This window comes from Nelusetta ayraudi, unplaced genomic scaffold (assembly GCF_046127955.1).
Source record: "Nelusetta ayraudi isolate G7.1 ecotype Tasmania unplaced genomic scaffold, CSIRO-AGI_Nayr_v1 ptg000048l, whole genome shotgun sequence".
In the NCBI taxonomy this organism is placed as follows: Eukaryota; Metazoa; Chordata; class Actinopteri; order Tetraodontiformes; family Monacanthidae; genus Nelusetta; species Nelusetta ayraudi.
The window spans coordinates 4,170,625-4,198,304 of NW_027466098.1; the positions used below are offsets into that span (position 1 = coordinate 4,170,625).

The 27,680-nt window shown below is 42.3% G+C and overlaps 1 protein-coding gene across 6 annotated transcripts in view; it reads left to right on the forward strand.

Annotated features, from left to right (window-relative positions):
- The window catches only part of LOC142895061 (kinase suppressor of Ras 1-like), a 45,064-nt gene extending 17,604 nt beyond the window's left edge, over positions 1–27,460 (forward strand). For 3 of the 6 annotated variants that reach the window (XM_076035815.1, XM_076035819.1, XM_076035821.1), the window contains 17 exons: positions 9,847–9,994; positions 10,608–10,941; positions 12,466–12,629; positions 12,714–12,780; positions 15,698–15,781; positions 15,868–15,929; positions 16,038–16,150; positions 17,127–17,304; positions 17,884–17,944; positions 18,058–18,115; positions 20,305–20,532; positions 21,056–21,252; positions 21,371–21,467; positions 22,576–22,709; positions 22,807–22,938; positions 23,406–23,541; positions 24,899–27,460. In XM_076035815.1, coding sequence (XP_075891930.1) covers positions 9,847–9,994; positions 10,608–10,941; positions 12,466–12,629; positions 12,714–12,780; positions 15,698–15,781; positions 15,868–15,929; positions 16,038–16,150; positions 17,127–17,304; positions 17,884–17,944; positions 18,058–18,115; positions 20,305–20,532; positions 21,056–21,252; positions 21,371–21,467; positions 22,576–22,709; positions 22,807–22,938; positions 23,406–23,541; positions 24,899–25,045 — 2,340 coding nt within the window. In that variant the 3' untranslated portion in view covers positions 25,046–27,460. Of the gene's footprint in view, positions 1–3,954; positions 4,172–9,846; positions 9,995–10,607; positions 10,942–12,465; positions 12,630–12,713; positions 12,781–15,697; positions 15,782–15,867; positions 15,930–16,037; positions 16,151–17,126; positions 17,305–17,883; positions 17,945–18,057; positions 18,116–20,304; positions 20,533–21,055; positions 21,253–21,370; positions 21,468–22,575; positions 22,710–22,806; positions 22,939–23,405; positions 23,542–24,898 lie in introns of those variants that run through there. The other 3 variants (XM_076035818.1, XM_076035816.1, XM_076035817.1) reach the window with 3 other exon arrangements.
- Positions 27,461–27,680: the final 220 nt, after the last annotated feature.

Genomic DNA, 27,680 nt, shown 5'->3' on the forward strand with positions numbered 1-27,680 from the left:
GTGTGTGTGTGTGTCACTATACAGTGAACTGCCTATGTTTACGTTGTTTTAGTCTTTCTTTCTTTCTTTCTTTTTTCTTTATTTCTTCCTAATCACTATTACTTTCAGTTACATAAATATTTAACACTGTGTCTCCATTGAAGTTGGTTGTTTTAAAGTTAACAGGCCTTTACTTCCTGTAAAGTCAAAGTTGTAGTTCTTGACTTGGGAACACATTTGAACGTGAAACTGAAACACTTTGTCAATTTAAATCCTGTCTGTCTCGCGTCACTCTCTGTGTGTGAAGGTCTTTGCCTTCTTAGTCTTATTTTGTGACACTGCCACACGGTCGTAGACGCTGGCCAAATGGAGTGATATACCTGTCAGTTTCGGTGCAGCACCGGAACAACACACACACACCTCCCAATTGAGACGAGAATGGAGTTCTCTTTTCACCTGACCTTTGCTTACATGTTAATTGCATGTTCATTAGTTGGTTATAGTTGGATAGTGTTATCCAAGTAGTTAAGTTCTGGTAGAACTAATATTTACTATGTACTTTATTTTCTTTATTTTACTTTACTATTACTTGATTTTGGGTGTCCCGGTGGTCCGTATATTTTTGGCTGAGGTTGGAAGAAGGTGAAGCATTTCCTGGTCGCTTGCTTGCAGCCCCCAGCGTCCTGACCAGTAACAGTAGTCATTAAATGAACTGTGGCTCACTTTATGCCGCGTGACTCATTCTGCGGGAATCTCTGGTCACTGAGCAGAATACATTTAAAATAGGTGACGCCACTGGCTGCCGGTTTCTGTGTGTCTGCAACTTTAGCCTAGAGCTCAAAAAGGCCTAAAAGTGGATCCAAAACAGATAACATGGAGTTGTAATTTATTCATATGGGTACATGGCAACATATTTAATTTTTATCGCAGACCTCGACCCCTTTTGCAATTTCTTTTACGAGTGCCGACTTGACTTAAAACAGTTACGGCGAACATCAAATCTTAAGTTTCGTAAACAACATTTCTAGTCAGAGAAGACGTGTCCTTCTGCTTTCAGTATTTGCATGAACATTCTTCCTTCTGAGAAGTAGTATTGGCTCCTCGCGTGAGGATTTGGCGTTGTTACATATTTTCATGGCCTGTTCGGAGAGGAAACTGCATGAATGGAAAGACCAGGTGAGGAGAGACCAATCTTTTCACCAGTTCATTGATAAATGGTTAGTTTGCAGCACCAGAAAAAGGCACGCAGCTCCAAACCCGAATACTAGTCCCCGCTATGACCCTCATGTTACGGACAAGTGCATTTTTACGACCTTTCAGGACTTTTCAAGTCTGTTGACCTCGGGTCTCTGAATTGGAGATTGCCTTGGAAAAAGAAACGAAAGCCCCAATTCCACTGACCCAAAAACGTGGTGTTTTTTTGCAAATAATCGGCATTTGGTGGCAGTGGAATCTGCTCACCGAGCCGCGCTGTTTGCGACGAAACGGGTCAAACAACCCGGCAAGCGACTCAGGTCAAAATCGGCTCCGATCGGCTCCGCACCGATCGGCTTGCGATGGAATTGAGTCTGGCGGCAACGACGTCATCGTTCCGCTACAGCCAAAAGTGACCAACAACTAAGAACACTGGCCACCGCCGGACTCTTGAATTCTGTAGCACTTCATCTACGCGATCTCAGCGCGATGACGTCAGCAGACACGCGGCGGTGAAAGCGGAGGGGGGTGCAGCTTTGCCGGCGGGGGTGACACCCCGCTGGGTTTGGTGCGTGGACACGGAACTCAATGCCGATCGCTTCCGCGGCGTCCCGCGTCCAAAAACATGGTGTCATCCCGCTAATTTTAGTGGAACAGAGGCTAAACAAACAAAAAACGGCAACACTGATGAACAGTCGCAACATATCAATCTGGATCCTGACCCAGTCTGTTCATTCTTTTCATCATTTGATTTGGTTGCAACAGCCCCTTTCCAAGCCGTCGGGCCTTGGCTAAACTTCCAGGGAAAATCAGGCTTTCTTAATCAACATGTCCCTCACTTTTTTCAGATATCTACCCGCACTTAAAATAAATTTGTTATTGAGGTTAGGTGAAACCAGGCCCATCCTGAAAGAATGATGCCACGGGTTCTATGTGTGGTGCTATGGTCGTGGTGGTGATGACCACACTTTACACGAGTTCTCTCATCAGAATGAATCGGGACATCAAAGTTTCCATCCGTTAGTCAACGACCACTTCTACTCTCAGTGTGGCAGGGTTGCTGGAGCCTGTCACATCTGTCTTGGGCTGAGGGTGGGGTTGAAATCCCCAGTTTATCAGCAGGCCGCAGACAGACAACCATTCGCAGTCGCACTCACCTGTGGATATTAAGGAGTTGCTAATAAGTCGAATGTGCATGTCTGTGGACTGCGGGAGGAAGCCAGACATGGAAAGAAACACAATAAGTTTTGGGTGGGAATCAAACCCAAAACCATCTTCTTGCTAGGCACTGCGCTATCTGGTTGACCCATCATGCAACGGCTTATCGCATAGGTTAATGTCGCTGATTCTGGTACACTTGAAAAATGCATGTGCCACGGACAGACACTACCGTTCATCAGTTTGGGGTCACTGAGTCATTTCTGCATTGAACTCCATTTTTTACCAGTGCTATGGAATTGAACTTGAATGCTCTACAATCATTATGAGTGCAAATCAAAAAGCAGTCGAGGACATTTTAGTGTTGAACGAAAACCATTTGTAATGCCTCGTTTAAAGTGATTGAGAGAATTCCAAGTGTGCAAAATTCTGTGTGAACACACTAAAAGTAGGCTGTTTAAAAGAGCCTCACATATTAACCATGATGCTTTGTTTACTCTTTATGGTTCAACACAAAACTAAGTGTGCTTACAATGCAAAGCTTTGTTTTATGAATGTTTAAATGCATTAAAAGCCTTCAACTTCTGTATTGATGGCCGTATATTGTACGCTTGATATTCATCCTCTAAAATCTTGTTTTGCTTTCGTCTGTCTGGACTGCTGTCAGTGTTGGCATAAGAAAAAGTTTTACACTCAGCAATCAGAATTTGGGCCTCCCCCCCACCCCAACTGCACTTCACCCTGCCCGGGTCAGTTTCTGTCTTTGCACATAACCCGTTATGGCTCAAATGTTCTATTTCCTGTCAACACTAACCCCCCGGCTCCCTCCTCCTCTCTTCCCTCTCATTACCATCTTATATGGCATGGCTTTGGGGAGTGAGCAGGGGTGAGAAGAGTGCACGCACAGGAAGTGTGGAGAATTCTTCCAAGGTAGGGTGGGGTGTGCTGATAAGAGGCGGTCAATGAAAAACATTTGCTTCTGGGTACAAAAGGAGAGGAGGGCAGAAAGAAACTGTGCAGAGAACACAATTTACAAGATCCTTGTTTAAAATACCTGAAATTGACACAAATCGTTTGTCAGGATGCTTTGCTGCGAATCCCACTTCCAATTCAAAATGAACGAAAAACACATTTTCAAAGTGATCCTTTAAATCCGGTGGCCATATGGGTTAAGCTTTTTCAATCCTGCCCAACTTGAGAAATGATGTTCATTGTCAGTAAGTCATAATAGCTGCATTTCATCCATGTTTTTCAGTGTTTAAGAGTCATTTCAATAAAGAGCAGAATGCAGTGGGTCTTCAAAGACACATTTTGTTGTGACACTTTTAATTGACATTAGCGCACCGGTTTTCTGCATTTCCCGTGATATATTTTTTCCTCCTATGAGGTGGGTCACCAAAACACTCCATCCATCTGCTCCTGTTCTGACCCCTCTGTCAAGTTTTAGAACCCATTGTGGGCCAAAAAGTTTGCCCACCCGTGCAACCAGATTGTAGCAAACAGGAGGGATTGTGGGGGGCGGGGGGGGGGCGTGGGGGTCCGGTCCAGTGGTGCTGCCGATGCACAGCTGTGTCATGTCCAAAGACGAAACCAGGCAGCTGCCTCTCGCATGGCCGGGGAGGAAAAAAAAAGAGGGAGGAGGGAAGTGCAAGAAAGAGGGAGGAGAAGAAACTGGGAGTGTGATAACAGCACCGGGAAGATTTATTGGCTCCCTGTCAGTGTGCTTCCCAGCAGCACAACAGCCTCACACACACACACAGAAAAAAAAAACCCCACCATGGCCGGAGTATGAGACCGTCGAGTCAAAGCCTCAGCAGACAGACAAACGGCCCTCCGCATGGTAACGTACCACCGGCTCTCACTTCTCACCTTCCTACTTTCAGCTTTCTCAGCTGTCGTCGACGGGACAGATTTTCCATATTCTATCCCCTGCTCGGTGGAGGCATATAGATATAAAAAGCCCCACGTGCCTGCTGCTGTGGACTCTAACCCCGAAGGGTGTGTGTTTGTGTGTGTGTGTGTGTGTGTGTGTGTGTGCGTGCGCGCGCGCGCGTGTGTCTGTGTTTAGCGTCAAGCACTCGAAAGCAACCGATTATATCACCAGCTCCGTTTTATACAGCGGCAGCAGGACTGAGTTTTTCAGCCGCTGTCTGAACCCCCTCCCCACATACATACACACCACTACCACCACTCTGTCTCTTTGTCATTGTCAGTCCTCCTCCTCTTCCTTTTCCTTCCCGTCTTTTCAGACTTTCGTCACCTGTAAACACATGTAGGCATTTGAGGCATGCCCAGGCACTGCCCAGGTATCGGTATGTGTCAGTCACGCAGAGCGTCCCTCCCCCCCCCCCCCCCCCCCCCACACTCACACACACACGCACACAAACACACGCAGACCTCTGACAGAGCAGCAGAGGTGGAGGATAGCTCGTGCTGCACGCAAGTGCAAAGGAAATAGGTCAAACTTGGCAACACGTCCCCTGTGCAGACTCTGAGAGACAGAGAGAGATCGAAACATGTGATAGAGAAATGTGACTTGAGCTGCGCTGATCAAAAAAAAACTTTCAAGGAAATGGAATGGTTTCATATTATGGGTTTATTTTAGCTTGAAAGTCTGCAGTTGGTTTGTTGGTTGGTTGTTTGGGATGTTGCCTGTGCTGTGACCGGCTGTTGTGTGTCTGCACAGTAGTCGACTGTGTTTTTCAGCTCTTCTTAAAAAGCTTGATAGCTCGACAGCTTGGTAGCAACATCTCCTTCCTGGTAAGGACGAATAGGAAAAAAAGAAGAAGAGGGAAACTGTTGGGATGGCACTCTTACTTGGTTTCATCCTTGACTGTAGTTCCGTGACTGTAGTTGGAATTTGAGGGCAGGTTCACCCAACCACACTCTGAGTTGGACCAGAGTGGGGGTGGGTCTCGGGCCGGTTACAGTAGAACTCTGGAGCTATTTTATTTCTGATGTGATCCCCATCTGCACCAATCACAGGAAGAGCAAAAAAAAGAAAGAAGCTGCTTTAATGATGAGCCAACTTCTTGATTTTTACACTTGTCATTATGAAGTTATTATTGTCCTCTTACCTCACTGATCCCGCTTGGCTTGTATGGAAAAAGAAAACGAGCCGCGTTCGGCTCTCATTAATTGAAGGCCTGTTGACTTGATATGACTTGAATACCCACAGGCTTACCAGTCGTTCACATACTGCATCCATCAGCATTTGCTGTTGTGAGGTCCAGACCAGCACCAACATTAAGCAAAAGCGGATGATGCCAATGATTGCAACCAATCACCATCCATCCATTTTCAATACCCACTTATTCCCGAGCTCAGGGTCACGGGGGTCTGCTGGAGCCTCTCCCAGCTGTCATTGGGCGAAGGCTGGGTGACACCCTGGACAAGTCGCCAGTTTATCTCAGGGCCTCATAAAGACAAACAAATTCGCACTCACACACACACACACACAACCCTACGGACAATTTCAAGCATGTTTTTGGACTGTGTGAGGAAGCCAGAGATCCCAGAGAGAACCCACACAGACACAGCGAGAACATGCAAGCCCTACACAGAGGCACCCAGGTCCGGAATTGAAGCCACAACCTTCTTGCTGTGAGGCGGTAGCGCTAACCGCCCATCAATCAGTCAATTCAATCAACTTTTATTTGTACAGCGCTAAATCACAACCAAACGTGTTGACAGTGGCCAGGAAAAACTCACCTTTGTGGGAAAACCTACAGCAGATCCACACTTCAGAGGGCCGTCATCTGCTTATTACCAGTTGGGGTGAAAAGGAAATGGAGAGAGAGAGAGAGAGAGAGAGAGAGAGAGAGAGCAACAAAGCTCTCACAATATGTAGATATATATTAATAGATAACTCAAATATAGAAATTCAGAAAGACACAAATAAGTATATGAGACATATCAATATAAACATGTAGATGTATATTGATTAATGTCGTTGTGTCATATATATGAAAATATGATACAATTTAAATGGGCTTAAACGTTACGCAGTGGGGTGGTTTAGCTGCTGTCCATGTAGAATGTGTCCCTGTTTGGGAGGGCAAGCGTTCATGATGGCACGTGATTGGCTGTTAAATCGAGTCCTTGGTCCTGATCTTGGTGGTGAAGATGAAGCAATGGCACAGAGACTCTCAGGACATTTTCAGGATTGCAAGGGATTTGATTGTCAACCCACCTGAAGTGTTCGACCAATAACCAAACAGCATCTGCGGTCACACGACTTCTTTTTTTTTCTTCTTACACTGTCTGGACTGTTCTGAGTTTTGCCCTTAAAAGTTAAAGTTAAAAGTTGTGTGTCATCTTCGTCTTGATACGGCTCCATGCGACATTTGTGACTTTGGAATGTTACCAGAGTGACAAATCTTTACAACCCTGCCATATTTGGGTCGATCACTTTCAAACGTTCAATGTTCACACCATCGCCCCTGTTTCTGAAGGTTTAAGACTGCTGTACGGTAACCTTCGAGAGCTGCAGTGGGAACAATGAATTAAGATGTTCAAGATGAAAGTGGGGACTTGCGGCCCTGACACAGGTGGTCCGCTACTGTTAACCAATAGTGAGCAGCTGTGTATGGAACAGTTGGCATTGTGTTCTCTCTAGGCCTGAAAGTACTGGCACAAAGGTTCACGACAAGCCTAAATCTCACTACTAAGTTTTATCTTGTGAATTTTTTTTTCTTTTTTTTTTTCGATTTTATTGTCATATTTTCAACAAATGGTCATCTGGAAGTGGATAATCCTGAAACCCTTTTTTTAAATGAAAGTGAGAGTTAGTTTAAAAGTGAGCGCTTCTTTATCACACCATCAGTTTGCACATCCACAGTTTATCGTGATTACCTCTTTCCACCGGCTCTCACACAACAACAGTTGAAAAGTCCATCGCAGTTTTATGCCTTGTCTTCAACAGGAGCGATTGTGATTCAAACATTTATTTATCTTCCTATTTGGCTATTTTGCAAAGGGAGCAGGTCTGTGTAGCCCATGCTTGCCTGCTAGCTAGCGCTGAGCAACACAATCTACTACAGCTCTAGCCAACTAAAAAATCTCCCAAAAGAAGAGCTCTGTGTCATTCGAGTTAGTCAGGTTGAGTTGCACTGGAGGAAATATAAATGTTTTTTGACGAGAACTACTTCCTGTGTAGATTAGATTGTTACATTGACAGCTGTGGAAGTGTTAAGTGCTCGAGTGAAGAAGTTAGTGTTGTGTTTTACAACAGGAGAAAAACAAATCTATGAATCCATGCCCCTCTGCGTACGTCAGTGTTGCTCTGGAAGATGTTGTAGGAGCGTTGTATTCGGTACACAACAGTCATGTGTTGGACAAAAAAAAACTTATCTCAAAAGAACATTGAAATCTTGCAAGCTTGCAAGACCTGGAATTTAATGTTAACGTTTGTAACAAAATTCAGATTTTGTAAAAAAAAAAAAAAAAAAAAAAAAAAAAAAAGCACTAATGAAAACTGCTTGATTATAATTGATGACCAATTTCAAACATTTTGTAATTAGTTAGTTTTATGTCTGTTTTTTTTTTTTTTTTTAAACTCATTTTAACCTGGTTTTAACCTGATCCATCAAGCATCATGACGACTACTTGACTGTTTTTGGATATCTTTTTTTTCCTTGTGACATCAAGATTCAAATCTCAAAGACACATGCTCCTAATTGTATTTTACAGACATTTAAAGAATGTTTTAGATGGCTGTGCTGGACTCTTGTAAGACTTGCCTTCCTGTTATTACCACATTGCTCTAATTAATGTCTGTTTACTCTTCAGAAATATGCAATGGCACGTAGGCAATTCTTAAATATGTCAGTAATGTAAAAGAAATATATATGTATATATATATATATATATATATATATATATATATATATATAGTTGCCTTATTCACAATTTACCAGCAGCTATATCTCTTGACCACATGTATTGTATTTCCTTTATCACCTGCCTGCTAATGCACGTCACTATTCTCACTAAATGTGTTATTTTATTCTAGAATGCGCTTTAGCTAACTTTGAATTGGTACCTACTGGCGAGTATGTTGCATATTCCTTCTGCAATTAGCACTGCTGCCTTTAACTCCTCACTTTTCACAGTCAACAGTTAATTGCAATGTTTTGGAAATGCCAAATAGAAGCTAACGATGCGAAAGGTTGGACTGAAGATGCTAGCAGCACGTTCCAATGACGTAGATGTGCTAGACATAGAATTTGGTGCGCATTGCAGACAGCACTTCATCAAGGAATGAACTTGTCCATCATTTGCTGCAATTCTTGTTTTCATGTTTGAAACAACTTTTGAATCTTGTGTTTGCCCAAATGGCAGCAATGTAACATCATTGTTGAGCCACAAAGTTGTCCTCTGATATCAAAGCTGGCCTGTAAAAAAGAAAAAAAAAAAAATCTAAGAAGAAAAATGCCACAAATTCCTTTGAATGATTCCCTCGGCCAACCTGATTGAGCTGAACGCAGATATTTTGGAGGTTCACATTCCATCATGACATTGTCTCCCAAACTGCTGCCGTGCTTTTTGTGAGCTGGCCCGTCCCCATCGCTCACCGTGGACACAATGGAGGGAGCAGCCAGTTGCCTGGTGATTAAGCCAATTCCCGCCCCCCCTGCCAAAATACCCAACAGAAGCAGAGTAAACCCTGTTTTTACAGCTTGCAAGCAGATTCCAGGAATCACTGTTGGGTCACTTCTGCTGTTTTAGAGACATTTGTTATGAAGAAAGAAAAAAAGAAAAACAGAGAACCGCTCTCTGGTTTGATTCCTGTTATTTCCATTTTACTCGGAGAGATGATGCCCAGACTTTTCCCAAGGAATCAGAACACTTTGGGGTTGTTGTCTTTGCACACGTGTACCAGAAGTGTGAGATTCAGATGAGCTCTCACTTCTGCACAGCACTGAAGGATAGAGTAGAATGACTTAAATGAGATGGAGAAAGAAAGATAAGAAAGACACTGCTAATCAATTAAAATGCAACATCATTATTTTCTGATGAAAATGATTTTTTTTTTTTTTTTTTTTTTGCCCAGATATTTTTGTCATGATGATTTTGCTATTTTGTGTGTTTTCTGAAAAAAAATAATAAAACTTAAATATTAAATAAATATTAAAGTTAAAATAAATAACATTTTCTATAATTAATGATGCTATGTTTTTTGAGGATGAATCAGAATGTTGTTGGGCTGTAATATTTGGCAGTCCAAAAATAATCTTTATGCACACGTTTGTTCATTCTTTAACCTCTACGATTATTCCTTCGCATTCCCTGCTTTGTTAATATTTTTTACTTTCTAAACATCTTCACTTTACATATCTCAACTTCACTGTAACTGTGACCGTAACAATCCACGCTGTTGTGGCGGTTGAGGCCGCCAGCTAATTGCCGTCTTTTTTGAAGGGACGGTGCGTGAGTTTCTCAACACTTTGGCCAACGCAGCCGTGTTGTGTTACTTTTACTGAAGCTGACGGAGCTCCTCTACCCGCCCTGCAGGCTGCCAACGGGAAACCCTCCGTGGATGGGCTGCGCCAGTGGTCTGACCCTGAGCTGCAGGACACCATGAGACGCCTGAGCTCCAATCCCGAGGACCGCTCTCGCCTCGCTTCTGCCCTCTCCTGCCTGAAGAGCGCCAGCGAAGCAGGTAAACAGAGGTGGCGTGGACGTTCGTTCATGTGGGAAATATGAGCAAGAAAAAAGGCAAATAAAATGATCCTGCTATGCATGAATATTATTAGTGTACATTCATTTACAGTTTCATTTGGTGTACATATGCCGAGGTACTCTAAAATAATGATAATGATCCCTCTAAAATTTGATCCAGTTTTATGTTGAACTACACAACTCCACAGTTCAAATGAACAAATATAAAAACAATAGGTGAATTACTTTCAACAGAATTTGTATCTTTTAAACAGTACAGTAACAAGCGTGTTTTTCAAATGTAAGGTTGTAGAAACAAATGTAGAGGAGTAAAAGAAATACTCAAGTAAAGTACGGATGCATGAAATATCTACTTCAGTACAATAATAAAGTATTTTGTATTTTGTTACCTCCCACCTCCACTTTGTTATTACGTTTATTATAACATTGTAATGCTACATTTGTTTGCATTTCATCTACATTTTGAGAATACTGTCGACACACTGACCAGCTTATATTAAAAAAAAAAAAAAAAGAAATATTGAAAGAAAAAAAATAGCAAATATACATTTATACAAAAGCAGACTGACATGGGCTGCTTGTTAATCCTGCAGGAGAAGTGAAAGACCTCCGGCCTGAGACCCAACAGGAGAGCGACGTCTTCTCCCCCAGTGTCTCCTTCCCCAGCTCCGGCAGCCCACCCCTACAGGGTGGGGGCCATGGCCGCTCCATCTCCATCTCAGTGGTGCCTTGCTCGGCCTCGTCGGCCGGCGAGCTTGGCTTCCCCCTGACGGCGCGGACCCCCAAGTTGCGCTCTGCCAAGGCCTCCCACACGCCGCCGCCGCCTTCCCGCAAGCTGCTGCACCTCTTCCCCAACATCGTGCTGACCAGGAGCAAGAGCCAGGAGTCACAGCTGGCCAATCGCATCGAGGAGCCAGCGGCGCACAGGTGGGTTCAGCCGATTCAGACCTCAAGGAGGCTCCTCCTCCAATAAATGCAAGGGTTGTGTCAAGAAGGGCAGGTGACGTAAAAACATTTGCCGAACTAAACATGTTGTGACCCCTGAAGGGAACAACCTGAAGGATTTAATATTCGGTTGAAGGTCGAATGTGCAATATTTGGAGATTTTGAAGAGGAAACAGTGACATCAAGTGGTTACATTTCAGATTGCAGGGTCTTTCACTCTCCCTCCCCCTCCCGATCTTGCCAGTCGTCGTTGGTTTATTTGAAGATGTGAGCCTAATTACGAAATGCGCAGTCAGGCAGCTGGATTGTCCACAGAACGCTTCCTTAGAAATATGGTGTTGCAAGATGGCAGCTCATTGGGAGCAAGACCCGTGTTCTATGTATATTCTAGGGGTAGGAAAACCAAATGACTTTTATTGTGCTGCGATTATACACTTTTTGAAATCTATTTTTGGGTAGTATATTAAGCATTTACCAATATAAAATTTAAAATCATAAAGCAAGCCAAATATTACACATTGGACCTTTAACTGCTGCGATGAACTGGCGACTTGTCCAGGGTGTCACCCTGCCTTCGCCCTAAGACAGCTGGGATAGGCTCCAGCAGACCCCCGTGACCCTGAATAGGAATAAGCGGGTATAGAAGATGAATGAATGGACCTTTAACTGGAGGTTCTTATTTTGGTTTTTCCCTCCAGTCTGAAGTCTTGCTTGTGTTGTGCATCACTGTAGAGTTTTGGATGTTTGCTAAATTAAATTATAGTATTGTACAACGTGTAGGTGCAAACTGACCCTGTTTTTTTGAGAATCTGCTTTTAGTGCCTTCGTTTGTTGACCTAATTTTAAAAGTTGGCCAGTTTTTGGATGAACTAAAACTGATCGTTCAATCACTTAATAAATCCTGAAGTATAGTAAGATACTGGCATAATGCTATATACTTATATTCTTTAACATACACATACATACACATATTCCTTCATAGGGTGACACAATGATGCAGTGGTTTGCACTGTCGCTTCACAGTAAGGAGCAAATTGGAAACGTGTGTGTGTGTGTGTGTGTGTGTGTGTGTGTGTGTGTGTGTGTGTGTGTGTGTGTGTGTGTGTTCCTATGTGGTCCTGTAATGAACTGGTGACTTGTCTATGTTGTACCCTGCCTTCTCCCTACGACAGCTAGGACTCTGAGTGCAGGAGGAAGCGGGTATAGAAGATGGGTGGATAGTCTTTAATAATTGGAATCTGACTTATAAATCCGTTCATTCCAGTGATGTAATTTTCTTGTCAGAAAGCATTGGTACACTGCATAGTAATAAGTAACATTTTGATTTACTGGTGCATCTAGATACAGCAGAATGCATCCTAACCAGTGGAGTGCGTCAGTATTGTCCTTGACCACATGTCGAATACTTGAGCGATCATCATGACCTCATCCTATAGCGAATGATACTTTGTCTGTAAAAGCTCTCATCCCATTATCCCCCCCCCTCCCCCTCCCACTACCCTGCAGGACCTGGAAAAAGAACAAGTTACCAGCTGCTGTTCACGTCAACGGCTATGAGAATGGTCCCGATGAGTCGGCTCTGAGGTCCCCTCCCCCATCAGCACAGACCCCAGGTCCTGTCCCAGCATCGGCCCCGTACATCATAACGGCCACGCCCAGCATGCTGGACAGTGAGAACTTGTTAGCCAGTGGAGGAGGATGCCATTCCACTGCCCCCCTCTCATTTCATTTGACATTTTTCACTTCCTTAACAGATGCGAGCGTTCACAGGAGTTCTCCTCAAGCCCAGCGGAGAGACATTGGACTGGCTGTCACTCACAGGTCAGCTGCCACCCCTGATTTATTTAGACTTTTAGTGATGCTGTGTCAAAGATGTCTCAGAGGCAGGCCTCACCTTCAGTTTGTTCTAATGGTAGTGGAGGGTGGTTATTGAGGTTTCATTACAGGTGAAGTGTGCAATATGTGGAGATATTGACGAAGAAACAGCAACATCAATCGGTTACATTTTAGATTGCAGCGTCTTTGACTCTCTCTCCCCCTCCTGAGCGTGTCAGTGAGATACGGTGGCCTGCGCACCCAAACGTAGATACCTCGTCCAGCTTCTTCTTTGTTGGTTCATTTGAAGATGCGAGCAGTCACCCTAATTACGAGGCGCGGTGTCAGGCCTTTTATCTATAAACCGTTCTATGGGTAAGAAAAGCATATTACTTTTATTGTACTGTGATTGTGCACTTTTAATGAATGTATTTCTGAGCAGTATATTAGTTTTTATCAACGTAAAAATCATAAATTAATTGGTTAATTTCAGGGTAAGAAACTGCCAACTTGCCCTGGGTGTAACCTTGCCCTATCCTGATTGGCTGCAGCACTGCCCGCGACCCTGACCCAGTGCAGGAGAAGCGGTGATAGAAAATGTATGGATGGATGTTCAACGGTATTCCTTCTTAAAATGCCAGAAAAAATGTCACAGGCAAGCTGAGTTGGAACTAAAAAGTCTGTTCATTTAACCAGAACTCCGGAAGAAATCTCTTCCATGAATTAACAGGAGATTATTCAGAAGCCAAAACAAATCCAATGAAAATCCATATCCAAGAGGAGAGACACAAGAGACTGAGAGCGATCTTTATGTGTGAAGACGTCCGTCTGACGTTCAAATCACCCACTCGCTTCCTCCTCCCTACATAGGAAGTTACATGTAGCCAACTACAGAATATAGTGGAGCCATTAGCCAAAAAAAAAAAAAAAAAAAAACTCATCTTAGAGACCACTCTAGACATCATTGTGGCCTCAATATTAAAATGTCCCCTCGGCAGGTGGTACTAAATGACTCAATAATGAAATATATCAATTATTTTAGCGATGCATTGTGGGATACATTGAGTGGACGAAATAGTGAATAGCGATGCTCACTCAGGATTCGGACACCAATAGAAAACCAAGTACTGTAACCCTTGTATAATGACAAGGGGCAATTTCGGACACAGCCAAGGACTATTTGTCAAGAGGGCAGGAGAGAACAGGTGAGAACAATCAAGGGCAGAATCGACAATGAGACACAGGTGAAAGTCATGGGGGGAAAAAAGCTGGGAAAACAGCAAGTAAGTGAAAGAACGCATCAGCTTATTAAAGTAAAATCTGAAATACTAAACACTGCGGACCATGAAAAAAATGTGTTCTTTTTTTCAGCGAGTATTTCAAAAAAGGTTGAATTGGGAAGCGCTCATTTGTTGAAGCTGCAGTCTGAGTGTGTTTTAGTGACGGAGCCTCTGCAACAAGGAGCAAAGAGAAAGGAAGAGATGAAACCTTGAGGTCAGCCACGGCTAAGAGTTGCGCCGACAGCCGTGTGGCAGCAGGGGTCAGACGCGTTCCTCGTGACTCAGCTGTGCCAATCGAAAGCTGTTTCAGCCTTGTGCATTTCTCTCATAATGTCGGAGATCACACTTCCAATATAGCAAATCCTTGCACTACTCTCATCACTCACACTGTTGTCACACGCTCATCGTCCTACACTTGCATTATTGTCGTGCCTGCGGCTTTGTGGTAGTTGTAGCTCTTTTTTGCCCTATTTTCTTTTTTAAGTTGTGAGTGTCTGCATTCTCTGGGCCTTGCACTTCTTTAATATTAATATTAATATTTTTATTTGAGGGTTCGTGTTTCTATCTATTTTCCTGCTTTTGATACTTTGCTATTCAACTGCACTACACAGACATCTAAGACACACCAGAGTAAAATTCATTGTTTCCAACGTGTCCAATACAGTTGATGGTGATTCTGACTTAAGCAGCAGGTGTTACTTCAGCAGGCTGTCTCAAACCCTGCTTGTTTATTGCTCAGTTTATCTTCTTTGTGTTGTGCTCGGCTTCAGGTTCAAGTCTCTTTTTGGTGTTATCTTGTTGGCTGCCTGTTAATATGGGACAACGCAGTCATCCAGCCTCACCAGACTGTGAACATTTACTATTAGTCAGGCACAATTAGCATGCATTGCCGCTTGCTTATTAGGAAATCTCCGTCAGATCTTCGAATTGAGCTCTATAGTTCTTGAAGCGGTTCCCACTGAGTGGTGACATTCGGTTCACATTCTCTTGACTGTCATGGATGAGAAATTATCATAACTATTCAGTGGCATCATCACATTTCCGGCCTTTTGTAAAGTCAGAGAGATGCAGTGAAGATTTTAACGCAATTTCACGACGTTCCACATTGTAGAAATGCGTTTACTTTCTGCTGTAAAACATCAGTGTGATGCCAGTGTTACCATTTTTAAGGACAGAATACATGTTACAATTTCAAGAAACCACAATATTAAAACCATAGATATTGTATATGACAGCAGATGCACCAGTAGGTGCTCAGACTCATCAGAGCGGCCGCTCATAAAAAGGGGATGATGCCGAGTTTCCAAATGTTTCAAAGGTTGATGGAATTTAAAGTTTGTAATCTGCATGAAATAAGCTACGACATCATTTGTTTACATGGTAAAGTATGAACGCTTGCAACAAGCTGCAAGCTAAGTTACGTTTGCTGTAATAAGCTAATATTGAAATATTGATTTTCAAAATTATATCCAACTTTTAATTTTATTACAGCATAGACAGACATATCTGTGTATATATTTTCATATTTATTTTGATATTTATTTGTATATATTTATTTGTGCGCTATTTCTTAATTTATTTCCACGTGTTCATTGTCTGAGCTCACAGGATGCTCTCTCTCCCCCCCCCCCCCCCTTTGGTAGGTTTTCCACCAAGTCCTGGCTGTCCCAGACGTGCGAAGTGTGCTGCAGGAGCATGATGTTTGGCGTCAAGTGCAAGCATTGCAAGTAAGAGGGGCGCCCAATCTGGCCTCGACACACGTCCGCGCGCTAACTCGCAGCACCTCTCATCACCACTATTTCAATATTCCCAGATTGAAATGCCACAACAAGTGCACCAAAGATGCTCCGTTGTGTCGAATATCAATTCTCACACGTAAGCAGCGGCTCATTTCTTTTGCTGTTATTTTCTTTGAATACTGGTTGTTATATTTAAGAATGTACGCGTAGTGTATATGAGTGGATGGCTTCATTTCACTTGCAGAGCCAAGAATACGTCGCGCCGAATCGGTTCCATCGGACATCAACAATCGGATTGATCACACAGCTGTGATCCCTCTGCAGTATGTCACTTTACCCCACGTGATCACCAAACGGGTGAGGAACTGCTGTTTTTCCATCCGCATGCTACCGCTCAAAGGTTTAGGGCCAGTGATTCATTTCTGCATTGGACTCCATTGTAAGAAGCTTCATGAAATAATCTATTGGAATGCTCTCAGAGCAGAAAAATGAGTCAGGATGCGTTGAACACATGGGATGGCTTTGACATTGTGTGGCCTTGAATGTCTCATTGAACGTGATATTAAAGAATGAGTCTCGAGTGTGCAATTTGCGGCCATCAGTACAGGAGTTGGATGCTTTCAAATTGCCCCAAAAACTGTAAACATTTAGTTGTGTGGGGCGAAACCAATGTTTTTTGGTGTTTTTTTTTTGTTCTGTTTTGTTTTTTACCTTTTTTGAGCCACGGCACATTTCTTACGTTGAAAAAAAATCCCATGGCACACCAGCAACCAAAGACTTAAAAAAAAATAGTCTCTTAATTTATTTATACTCACTCGGTGTGAAGCCTGGGCTGTTTAGATGCACACAAAGCTGATATGCTAGGAAGAAATGAGTATATTTACTTTTAAAGTCACTTGACTATGTAATTTTTAACATTTTATTCAACCAATTAAATGAAATTGGATCATTTTTCACGGCACAGTGGTTGAAAAACACTGCTCAAAACATCACCTAGTAAAGAAAGCATCACGGTTTATATTTTAGCCTCGTTAAACGTGTTCACACAGATTTTTGCACACTTGGAATTCTCTCAATCACTTTTATTGAGACATTGAAATGTGGTTTTCACGAAACACGAAAATGTTCCCAGACTTGTTCAGAACATCTCGACTGGTTTTCATGCACTCACATTGATCAATCACAGAGCATTCAAGATCATTATTTCATAAAACCGGTTATAATGGATTTCAAAGCAGAAACGAGTCAGTGACCCCAAGACTTTTGAGCGGCAACTGAAAGTCAACTGAGGGTTTAGAGTGACGGTCACGTCTCTGGTGTGTCCTTGTGTTAGCCGGAGTGCAGCCGCTCCTCCAACCAGCTGGACTCCAGCAGCAACCCGTCGTCGGCCACCTCCTCCGCACCCTCGTCGCCCGCGCACCTCCAGCAAAGCAACCCGCCCAGTGTGAGCGCAACACCCCCGCCTAACCCGTCCCCGCAGGGACCCCGCAACAACTGTTTCCACTTCCCGGGTCAGACATCTATCACATTTTTTGATACAATGCCATATTCCGATATTTGGTTTTCAATACCAGATCCAGAATGATACTTTTTTATATACTGTGTATGTACCAGTTTTAAAACCGGTTTGTACAAGAAAACTGCACAAACCATTTTATTTTCTGCTTCAAAATCAGGATTTTCTCCTCAAATTGGTTGCGTTCCCATCCTTTGCTGCTACATTCCTGGCACAAAGACTTCATGGAATGATGTTCATTTTCATTTTGTAACATAAAGAAACATTTCTTTAGTTCACAGCTCTATAATTCGAGTGGCGATTGCAAGCCTTGAGATCTTGACACACGTATGCACAATGACTCTCGGCTTGCACAGAAAGACAGAACCGACAGAAAGATTTACTTTCTTGGGTATCGGAATTTGGCACCAAAAGATGATTAACTTTTTGAGATCCAACTGGACTGGAGCATTTCAGTCGCTGCTACAAATGTTTTCAAGTTCACTACCCTGCCCTACACGCAGCTTTACTTTAAGGAATGTCTGGATAAACATGAGAGTTTGAGTTTTCTTTTTTTTTTTTTAATGTCCATCAGATGTTCCATCCTCACCACACATTGTTGCTGCTCATCATTCTGGCACCTACCATGAACCTGGGTATGGCTCGACACTGTTGTTGCCCTTTCCACTATGTGTGTATGTGTATATGTGTATGTTTGTCAGCATATCAGAGACCTTAAGAAGTGAGTGAACACGATTCTTTTCCTCAGAATGCTGCCAGCGGCCGTCAGCGAGAGGCAGCACACGCTGGCGCCGGATGGGGGAGGGGTGAGTACAACCAGTGACTTTGCCCGGAAAGAGGAAGTGAAATGAAATATTACATCGTTTTTCTTACAATGTGCTCTGCACAATTAACTGCAATGGCGCCTAATTCCACTTTCCATTCCAGCGTGTACAAGGATGTCATTTTTAAATTGAACTTTATTGTCATTGCATGTCACAAGGACAGAGCAACGAAATGCCGTAATCCAACCAGAAGAGTTTAGCTGTGAATTAAATAGAATAAATGTACAGTATACACACATCAAATAATATATGTATACATATATATATATATATATATATGTATATATATATATATATATATACATACATATATATATATATATGTATACATATATATATATATATATATATATATATATATATATATATATATATATATATATGTATATATATATACATATATATATATATACATATATATGGTATGTATATATATACATATATATATATATACATACATACATATATATACATATATATACATATATATATATATATATATATATATATACATATACACACATTGTGCAAATGAATAATAGAACTGTTGCTATAAAGTGCAGGTATGAAATAATGAAAAATAAATAATAATATATATTTTTTTATCAGAATAAGTACAGAATATAGGTTGAAAATATACAGATCGGATTTATCTGAATTCAGTAATGCGTGGAGGTTATTAACAGTGATGCGAGGACGTAGTGGGTAATAGGTCTATGAAAATTACAGTATGTACAATAGCGCAAAGTACAGTAGTGTATTGTGTATCAATGTGTATTGCAAACGTGAGCCATGAAAAAAATCAGTCCGTTTAGAACTTAGCGGATAAGCTGTCGCTAGTGTGCATTTTTATACAGGGGATAGTTTTCTTCGTCAGAGCTTCACAGTGAAGCGACGAAACAAGACGTGTGTTTTAGCTTGTGTGCAAGAGACTTCCTGTTTACACAGGCACAAAGATGTGTTTCGTCTGTGCTCGGTAACCTCAGTGCTCCTTTTGAAATACAATAAGTACAGCCTGCGCTTTGTGCAGTGAGAATTTCTCAGCTGTTCCGCATTATTATATAGAAGGCAGCTGTCCGTTGTCCGTGGTTTCCATCACTGCTTTTGCTGCACTCGGGGTCGCAGCAGGTGCAGCAGAAGGCGGGATTACACCCTGGACATGTCGCCCGTTATCACACAGCCACAGGGAAAAACAAACAAGAGTTCACACTCACACTGAATTTTTCCCATGCTTGTGGTTTTGGACTGAGACAGAAAATATTGAGAACTCGGAGAGAACCCTCGCAGACACTGAGAGAATATAAAACTCAACACTCAATAACATACAACAGAATGATCTGGATTTATAAAAAAAAAAAAAAAAAAAAAACGATAAAAAGTTGACACGTGTTGAGTGAGACGACAATACACTTGAGGCATACACTGAAATCAAGCTAAAAAAAAAAAAAAAAAAAAAAAGCTGTGTGAAATTTGTTATTGACAAACAGAATGTCTTTTCACACTTTCCAAAAGTGGAGATAAGTTTTCAAAATGTTTTACTCAATCCCAATTATTTATGATTGTTGCAAAAATTTGCTTCATGTTTTTTATGTATGTTTCAAAGGGTTTGGCTGCATCAGGTGCATTTAGAGGCATGCAAAGAAATGGAAATGATTTTCTTTTTTTATTGTTAATAAGACAAAAATAAGAACAACGCACGTGCAGCATGTGGGTCACTGTTGGTGACTGCACTAAAGTAAAGTGCACTTGGAGACTTAAGAGCACAATACAGTACATCACAAATGCACGAGGTGTCCAAAAACCTTTTTTTGCCACCACCATGTAGTCAGAGGTACTAATTCAACTCCTTTCATAACCGTGCAAAATCTGGTCCACTTTTATGCTTAACCTCATAACAGCATAGCTCAAATAGATCCACTTCAAGCAACAACAACAAAAAAATACTTTCAGAAACAAAGGTAACTACAATGTACCAATGCTTGAAAGTTCTATATAAGTTATTGAGTTTATTATAACATTGCTATGATACATTTTTTTCTTTTTGTCTTTTTTTTTCATTTTGAAAATAGTGTCAGCAACAAGTAACCACACTAACAAAATATTTATACTTTGTTACTTCCCCCCTCTGTGTATAGTGAAATATTTCTATTTCTGTGCTGCCGCTGTGTCAGGAGGAGGCCGCGGGGGAAGACCCCACTGAGGACGAGGACGCAGCCGACCACAAGGGAGGCGACAAGTGCGACGACGAAGACGGCCTGGAGGAGCTGCCCTCCTCCATCAGCCACCGCGTCAACCGCTGGAGGGGCCCCATCACTCGCAAAGCCAGCCAGACCAGCGTGTACCTGCAGGAGTGGGACATCCCCTATGAGCAGCTGCAGCTGGAGGAGCTCATCGGCAAGGTGAGCACACAGAGAGGCTGAGGAAAAGCTTCTTCCCCCCAAAGTCATTAAAGCTCTGAACTCTGCCATCAATACGATGTAATATACTGTATATTATATGTAACTAATTATATTCTATTGTTTATTATTTTACTGATGTTATTATTATTACTATTACTGTTGAGTATTATTATATACCAAATGGTGTAGTATCATATCTTGCATTCCATTGGTTAAAACAAATTATATTATATTATATTATATTATATTATTGCATAACACTCCAAGACTCTTATCTGTATTTGCCACTTTTGAATTTTTTTTTTTAACTTTGTATTTTGTAAAACTTATATTTAACTTGCTACTTGTCACTTTTTAAACTATTTCTTTTACACTTTCTTTTCGTTTCTTTACTCTTTATTCCTCGTATGCACATGCCGGCTTCTGCCACAGCAACATTTCTCGGCCATGTAACGTGACATGTGACAAATAAATCTTTGAATGTCGAATGTTGAACGTTCCTTGCCCCCTGATGTCGGTCCAGGGTCGCTGGGGGAAGGTGCACAAGGGCCGCTGGCACGGTGAGGTCGCCATCCGCCTGCTGGAGATCGACGGCAACAACCAAGACCACCTGAAGCTCTTCAAGAAGGAGGTGATGAACTACCGACAGACCCGGCACGAGAATGTGGTGCTGTTCATGGGCGCCTGCATGGCTCCGCCCCACCTCGCTATAGTCACAAGGTGCCGCTGCTGTGTGCCGCCGACGCCGTCATTCACCACCATCCTGTTTGTCTTATGTGTGTGCTCGCCAAGGACTTCCTGACTTAACAGCCTTTCACTTGTTTGTGCGTGTCTGCAGTTTCTGCAAGGGTGTGACTTTGTACTCGGTGGTGAGAGAGAGAGGTCACATGCTGGACATCAATAAAACCAGGCAGATTGCGCAGGAGATCATCAAGGTAGGCGTCTCTGGAACTGTGCCACATGGTGAGGGGGGTTTGCAACACATTGGATCAAAGGGATGTTGAAGAAGGAACAGCATCATCAAGTTGTTACATTTTAGATTGCAGCGTCTTTCACTCTCCCTCCCTCTCCTGAGCTTACCAGTGAACTACAGTGACCTGCACACCTAAACATGGATTGCTCGACCACCTTCTTCTCTGTTGGTTTATTTGAAGACGCTAGTGTTCGCTATCTGTGTAGTCAGCACACTAACTACGAAACATGCTGTCAGGCAGCTGGATTGTCCACACCGGGCTTCTTTAGAAATATGTCGGCGCAAGATGACAGCAAATTAGGAGCAAGACCCTTATTGATTTATGTATGTCCTTCTATTTAAAAAAAAACTGTTATTAGGGTAGGAAAACCAAAGGACTTTTATTGTACACCGAATGTACACTTTTACTAAGATCTTCATGGGCAGTTCATTAAGCTTTTATAAATTTAAAAATCATAAATCAAGCCAAGTATTCTTGGAGTTCAGGTAGCTGAAGGCAGCCCCTCTGGCTTTAGGGTTATATGTGGCGTAATTATAGCATGCCCAGTTCTTACTTTTGCAGCATTGTGTATTTTAATGATCGCACGTTGGAGGGGTGAAAGAGCAAAGTCTCTTTACCTTGATTTACATGCTGTGCTCAGAGAGCGCAGTGGAAAAAAAACATATTGCCACTTTACAGCGACCTTCAGGCTTTAATTTCTGCTTCGTAGTAATCCATCAATCAACTTTAACTGTGCTAAAGCACTGAATCGCATCCAAAGGCGTCTCAAAGGGCTTTGCTCAATCAATGAGAAACCAAATGATCTAGCAAGAAAATGAAATAGCAGAGAGCTGTATAGGAATTTAAACAGGTTTTCATGAAGTTGAACTCTAACAAGTACAATTTATACAATCAAAACTTTAAAATATATCACCATTACCACACGAGTTTAGGAAAGGTGCTGCGTATAGAAGGGCCCTTGCGCTTGACATGGTGGTCATGTTTGGCTGTGCTTTATGGATTTATATATCAAGTGGCATTTTATTGCCGAACTGACTTCTTACGAGTTTCATGTCTGCGTCCTCTCCAGGGTATGGGGTATCTGCATGCCAAAGGCATCATTCACAAGGACCTGAAGTCGAAGAACGTGTTCTATGACGCCAACAAGGTGGTCATCACAGACTTTGGCCTGTTTGGGATGTCCGGGGTCGTGCAGGAGGGCAGGTAGGAGCTGATCGGGTCGGAGCTCGCTGGATCTGCGTCACGGAAAAAAATAACCCACGAGCGGTGGCGCTGATTGTGACCGCGCTTGTGCTTTCAGGAGGAAGAATGAGTTGCGGATACCTCGCGGCTGGATATACTACCTGGCCCCAGAGATTGTGAGGAAGATGAGCCCAGAAGTGGACGAGGACCAGCTGCCGTTCTCCAAGGCTGCTGATGTTTACGCTTTCGGGTATGTGCATGTTTCAATAGAACTGAATCAATTTGGCTAAAAAAAAAAACTGATGTATTGAATACTAATACATTGGAAGGGGAGAACCTGTGCCGGTTGTTTGAAAATGCTAATAATAATTGCTAAATTTATAGCATAGGGCTTCTGGTATCGGTAACAAAGTATTTTGGTTCCCATCTATGAAATTATTTTATTTGTATGTGTTCCTATTTTTAGAGGTTGTTATGTTTTGCATTTTTTCCTGTCATCACCTGGCTATCATGGACGTAACTGTGGGAATATTATTGACAAATGTATTTGATCGGTGTTTAAGAAGCCCTTCTGGTCAAGTCAATCAATCTCTGGAGTCATAATTTGTCAAACAAAGATTTAGTTATAAACTCAGAGATAACTTATGCTCGAAGCACATTACATGGTTGAACCGCCGGCATGCTAGTTTACTTATCTGACGTCTGGTTGACTTTCAGCACAATCTGGTACGAGCTGCAGGTTGGAGACTGGCCAGTAACTGACCAACCTGTGGAAGCGAAAATCTGGCTGCTGGGCAGTGGTGAGGGCATCAAAAGGGTGCTGGCAGAAGCCAACCTGGGCAAAGAGGTCACGGTGAGTGTGCTGTAGAGAGCTGATGTGGATCGTAGCAATAAGGAAATGTGTTTGTGCTAGGAAGCCTGAGAAGATCCAAGGTGGTGCTCATGCAAACAGTGGCAAATCTGCCGACTTTTGTGGATTAATAAAAATTAATGATTGAGATTTTTGCGTCTTGCTTTATAGCTCACCTGTAATTTTTTTTCTTTTTAAAATACTCCCTGACATCGCGTTGTTTAGCTGCTCGTTTGGCCATGCTGACATTGCGATCCTCAAGGTCGCTCTTGCTGCAGCTCGTGCCGCTCCCTCCGGCATCGGGCATCAACAATCGAAAATAACGATCGTGTCCCGTCAGTGCATGTTTGCGTTCCCTTGTGCCCTCAGACTTTATTTCTTTTACTCAACATAATAACATCTCTAATGATGAACTAACAATGCATAATTCTGAGTTATATTTTCAACATTTACTGTAAAAAAAAAAAGGGTGGGGGTGGGGGCGGCGGGATTGATGGAGAGGTGGAGATGGCAGTTTTACAGCGGGGATGATTTTGATTGTTTTTTAGGGGGGGATGCCATCCGCCCTCATCCCCTTTCAACTCGACTACTGATCAGAGGTGCACACATTACTTTGTTGTTTATTGTTAATAAGACAAAATAAGAAAACTAAATTCTTGTGGTTCTTGTACTCTGGATGTGTTGCAAGGGCGGTCTTCTTGCTGGATCCAATTCTTTGCAGCATGTGGGTCAATGTTGGTGTCTCCGCTAAAATAAACAGCACTTTGAGACCAAAGACTGATTCTTTCGACAATACAATTCATCACAAATACATGAGGCGCCGAAAACCACTGTGCCTGTCAAAAACTTAAACAGGAGTTTATAATGTGTCCATTTATAAGAATAAGGGACTCATTACAGCTACAGATCTGTATCTGGACTTGACATTTTCCTCTGTTCAGACAGATGACGGTTTGCATGCTTCTCTGTGCTGTGTCTCATGAGACCCGTAAAGTAAAGCCAAAACAGGATGAAAGTTCATGACTCGAGAAGTCTTTTATTTTAGAAAAAACAGTTTCTCCCATATAATTACAAGCTGTAATATTTGAGATAGATCATTTAAATATATTTATTCATTGGTAAAACTGAAGTGCCTTATATTCTGTCTGCCCCCCCCCGGTCACCTTCCTGGAAGCATCCATCAACTTATTTTGTAATGTAATGATAAACATATCCACTATAATGAACTTCTAGGAGTGAAAATTCAAGTCTTCCAAGTCTCATCACCGTGAACTCAGGAATCATTGTCTTCTCAGACCGGAAACAGCAGCTAATGTGTCTGTATTACCTAACGTATCTGTGCCGTTTCCCTGTGCAACAGGAGATCCTGTCCACCTGCTGGTCTCAGGAAGCTGAAGACAGGGTGACCTTCACCCAGCTGGCCGACATGTTGGAGAGACTGCCCAAGCTGAACCGGAGGCTGTCCCACCCTGGTCACTTCTGGAAGACCAGCGAGTACGTATCCTAGAGGAGGGCGCTCAGGGGGAGCTAGCGAGCCTTCAACCGCTGTAAATAAGATTTTTATAAGGAAATGTGAATATCGTGAAGCCATGCTGAGTTTAATGAAAACCGACGGTCCCCGGCGACTCCTGGTCCAAGGAGGGGAAGACACCTCCTCCGGGTGCTACCTCGCTCTTTCTCCTCCTCTCTGTCCACTCTTTATCAGTTTGCTGCAACATTTCTTTTTCCCCTCATTGTGACATTCCATTGTCCCCCCCCCCCCCCCCCCCTCTCTCTCTCTCTCTCTCTCTCTCACTCTGCTGTCCTGTGGTCTGGCTGCCGGGCCCCACCTCTGATTCTCTTCACTTCCTGTTACTGCTGCTGACTCCCACTTCAATTTTTTCCCCAACACTCCTCTCGCCTGTAACCTCTTTGCCAATCTGTTTTCCTTTTGGCGAAGATCCTGGGATGAACATCATCATCATCATCATCATCATCATCATCATCATCATCCTCATCATAATCACAATCACTGTCTGAGACCTCACTGCCATCAGGGCCTACACACACACTGTCTGTACATGTACAAATAGAACAGCAGAGAGACTTGTTAATACAGTTGAGGTGAAATGTAGTGAAATGTTATTTTTATTATTATTATTATTATTATTATTATTATTATTATTATTAACAATAATAATAATAATGATAATAATAAAATATCTATCGATACCAGGATTGTGTACTCTGCTTGTACTCATAAAGTGTGTGCCAATGCCACAACATGGATACCAGTTGTATATCTATGCATGTGACAATTTTTTAAAATTTGATTTTGGACTTCATTGAAACCTGTTTCAGGAAAACATGCGGAGGAATGTTGTTCAAATAAAGGAAAAGTAATTATATAATATGTAATGGCCTTATGAAGTACTCAAGTATCAGTGAGTAGTAAAATGCGAGTTGTACTTGTACTCTACTCGTTCGGTAAAAATGTGGTATCGGTGCATCCCTAATGATGACGATAATAATAATGATAATGATAATAATAATAATAATAATAAGAACACGGTGGCGTAGTGGTTAGTGCTGCCGCCTCACAGCAAGAAGGCCGTGGGTTCAATTCCGGGCCTGGGACCTTTCTGTGTGGGGTTTGCATGTTCTCCCTGTGTCTGCGTGGGTTCTCTCCGGGTTCTGCGGCTTCCTCCCACACTCCAAAAACATGCATGTGAGGTCAATTGAACACTCTAAATTGTCCGTAGGTGTGTATGTGAGTGTGAATGGTTGTCTGTGTCTATGTGGCCCTGCGATGAACTGGCGACTTGTCCAGGGTGTCACCCTGCCTTCGCCCTAAGACAGCTGGGATAGGCTCCAGCAGACCCCCGTGACCCTGACCTCAGGAAGAAGCGGGTATAGAAGATGAATGAATGAATAATAATAAGAAGAATAGCTAATCCTTCTGTTCATGTGACCTTTACCAAATGACCTGATGAAAATCGAACTTCAGTTCAGAGGTTGTTGTGGGCAAAGCATCAGGACTGCATTGAGGAGAGGCAATTTGTGAAACTACTGAGGTACATCCATCACGATATATTTATACAGGCTTAACCTTCACCATGTTTGTAAGTACAGCACACACGGATGCAGTATGCAGATTGGATGCGTCAAGCAACCACAGGAACAGGAAATCGGTGTAAAAAAGCCACTATTTATTGAACTAGGGCATTATGCCTAACATTAGGTGCAGCTTAACACTGGCGCTAGGCTTCAGAACAAAATCTTGGAGAAATGTATCATAGATACACTTGATCATACAAGATACACTTAGCAGCAGTTAAAGGTGTAGTGCTTTTGCCAGTAAACCACTTGTAAAATTATAGCCGCTTGAATCAAATGAGACTAGAACCTTATCACGGCTCACTTACAGTGGAATATAATTTATTATTATTATTATTATTATTATTATTGGTAATGATAATAATATGTGCATTGTTGTCCAAAATTGGTCTAAAAGTACTGTGATGAAACTGGCTAACTTCCACCCCACGAGGAAAGACACTGTTGTTTTGGGATTTTTTTGTTGTTGTTGTTGTTCCTCTGTGTGTGTGCGTTCCCTCAGGCAGGAACTTGTTGTGGGCATAGTGAGCACAGAATGCACTGAAAACCAATCAGCAATCATCACTCATCATTTGCATCCCTGTGTGCAGTCCTGGTGGTTGTATGTAATGTACGCTGCCTTTTGTACAAGGATGTACATTTTTTGTCTTCTGTTTGTATTTATGTGTAGATTTTTGGGGGATGACCGAGGGTGTTGGCTCTTTTGTGTGTTTTGCTTTGTGTGGGTGGGAGGGAAGGTTGAACTGTAGAGTATTTTTGTACAGAATATGCATTTTGCTAACTTCCGGTCTGAACAGTTGAAGATATTAAAGATGATCTTCAGTGAGTCATTTGCCTTTTTTGTAACTCAGCACTAACATCCATCAATACCTCGTGCACGCACAACTACTTGGCAGGACATCTCGTCACATTCACTGATTTTCACAAGATTGCCAACCTATTTGACCAGTGCCCTCTAAAACGGTCATAAACACCAAAACAGATGCAATAAACTTAATGATTAAAAGGAAAGCAATCTATAAGACTTAAGCTTAGACTTAGACTTT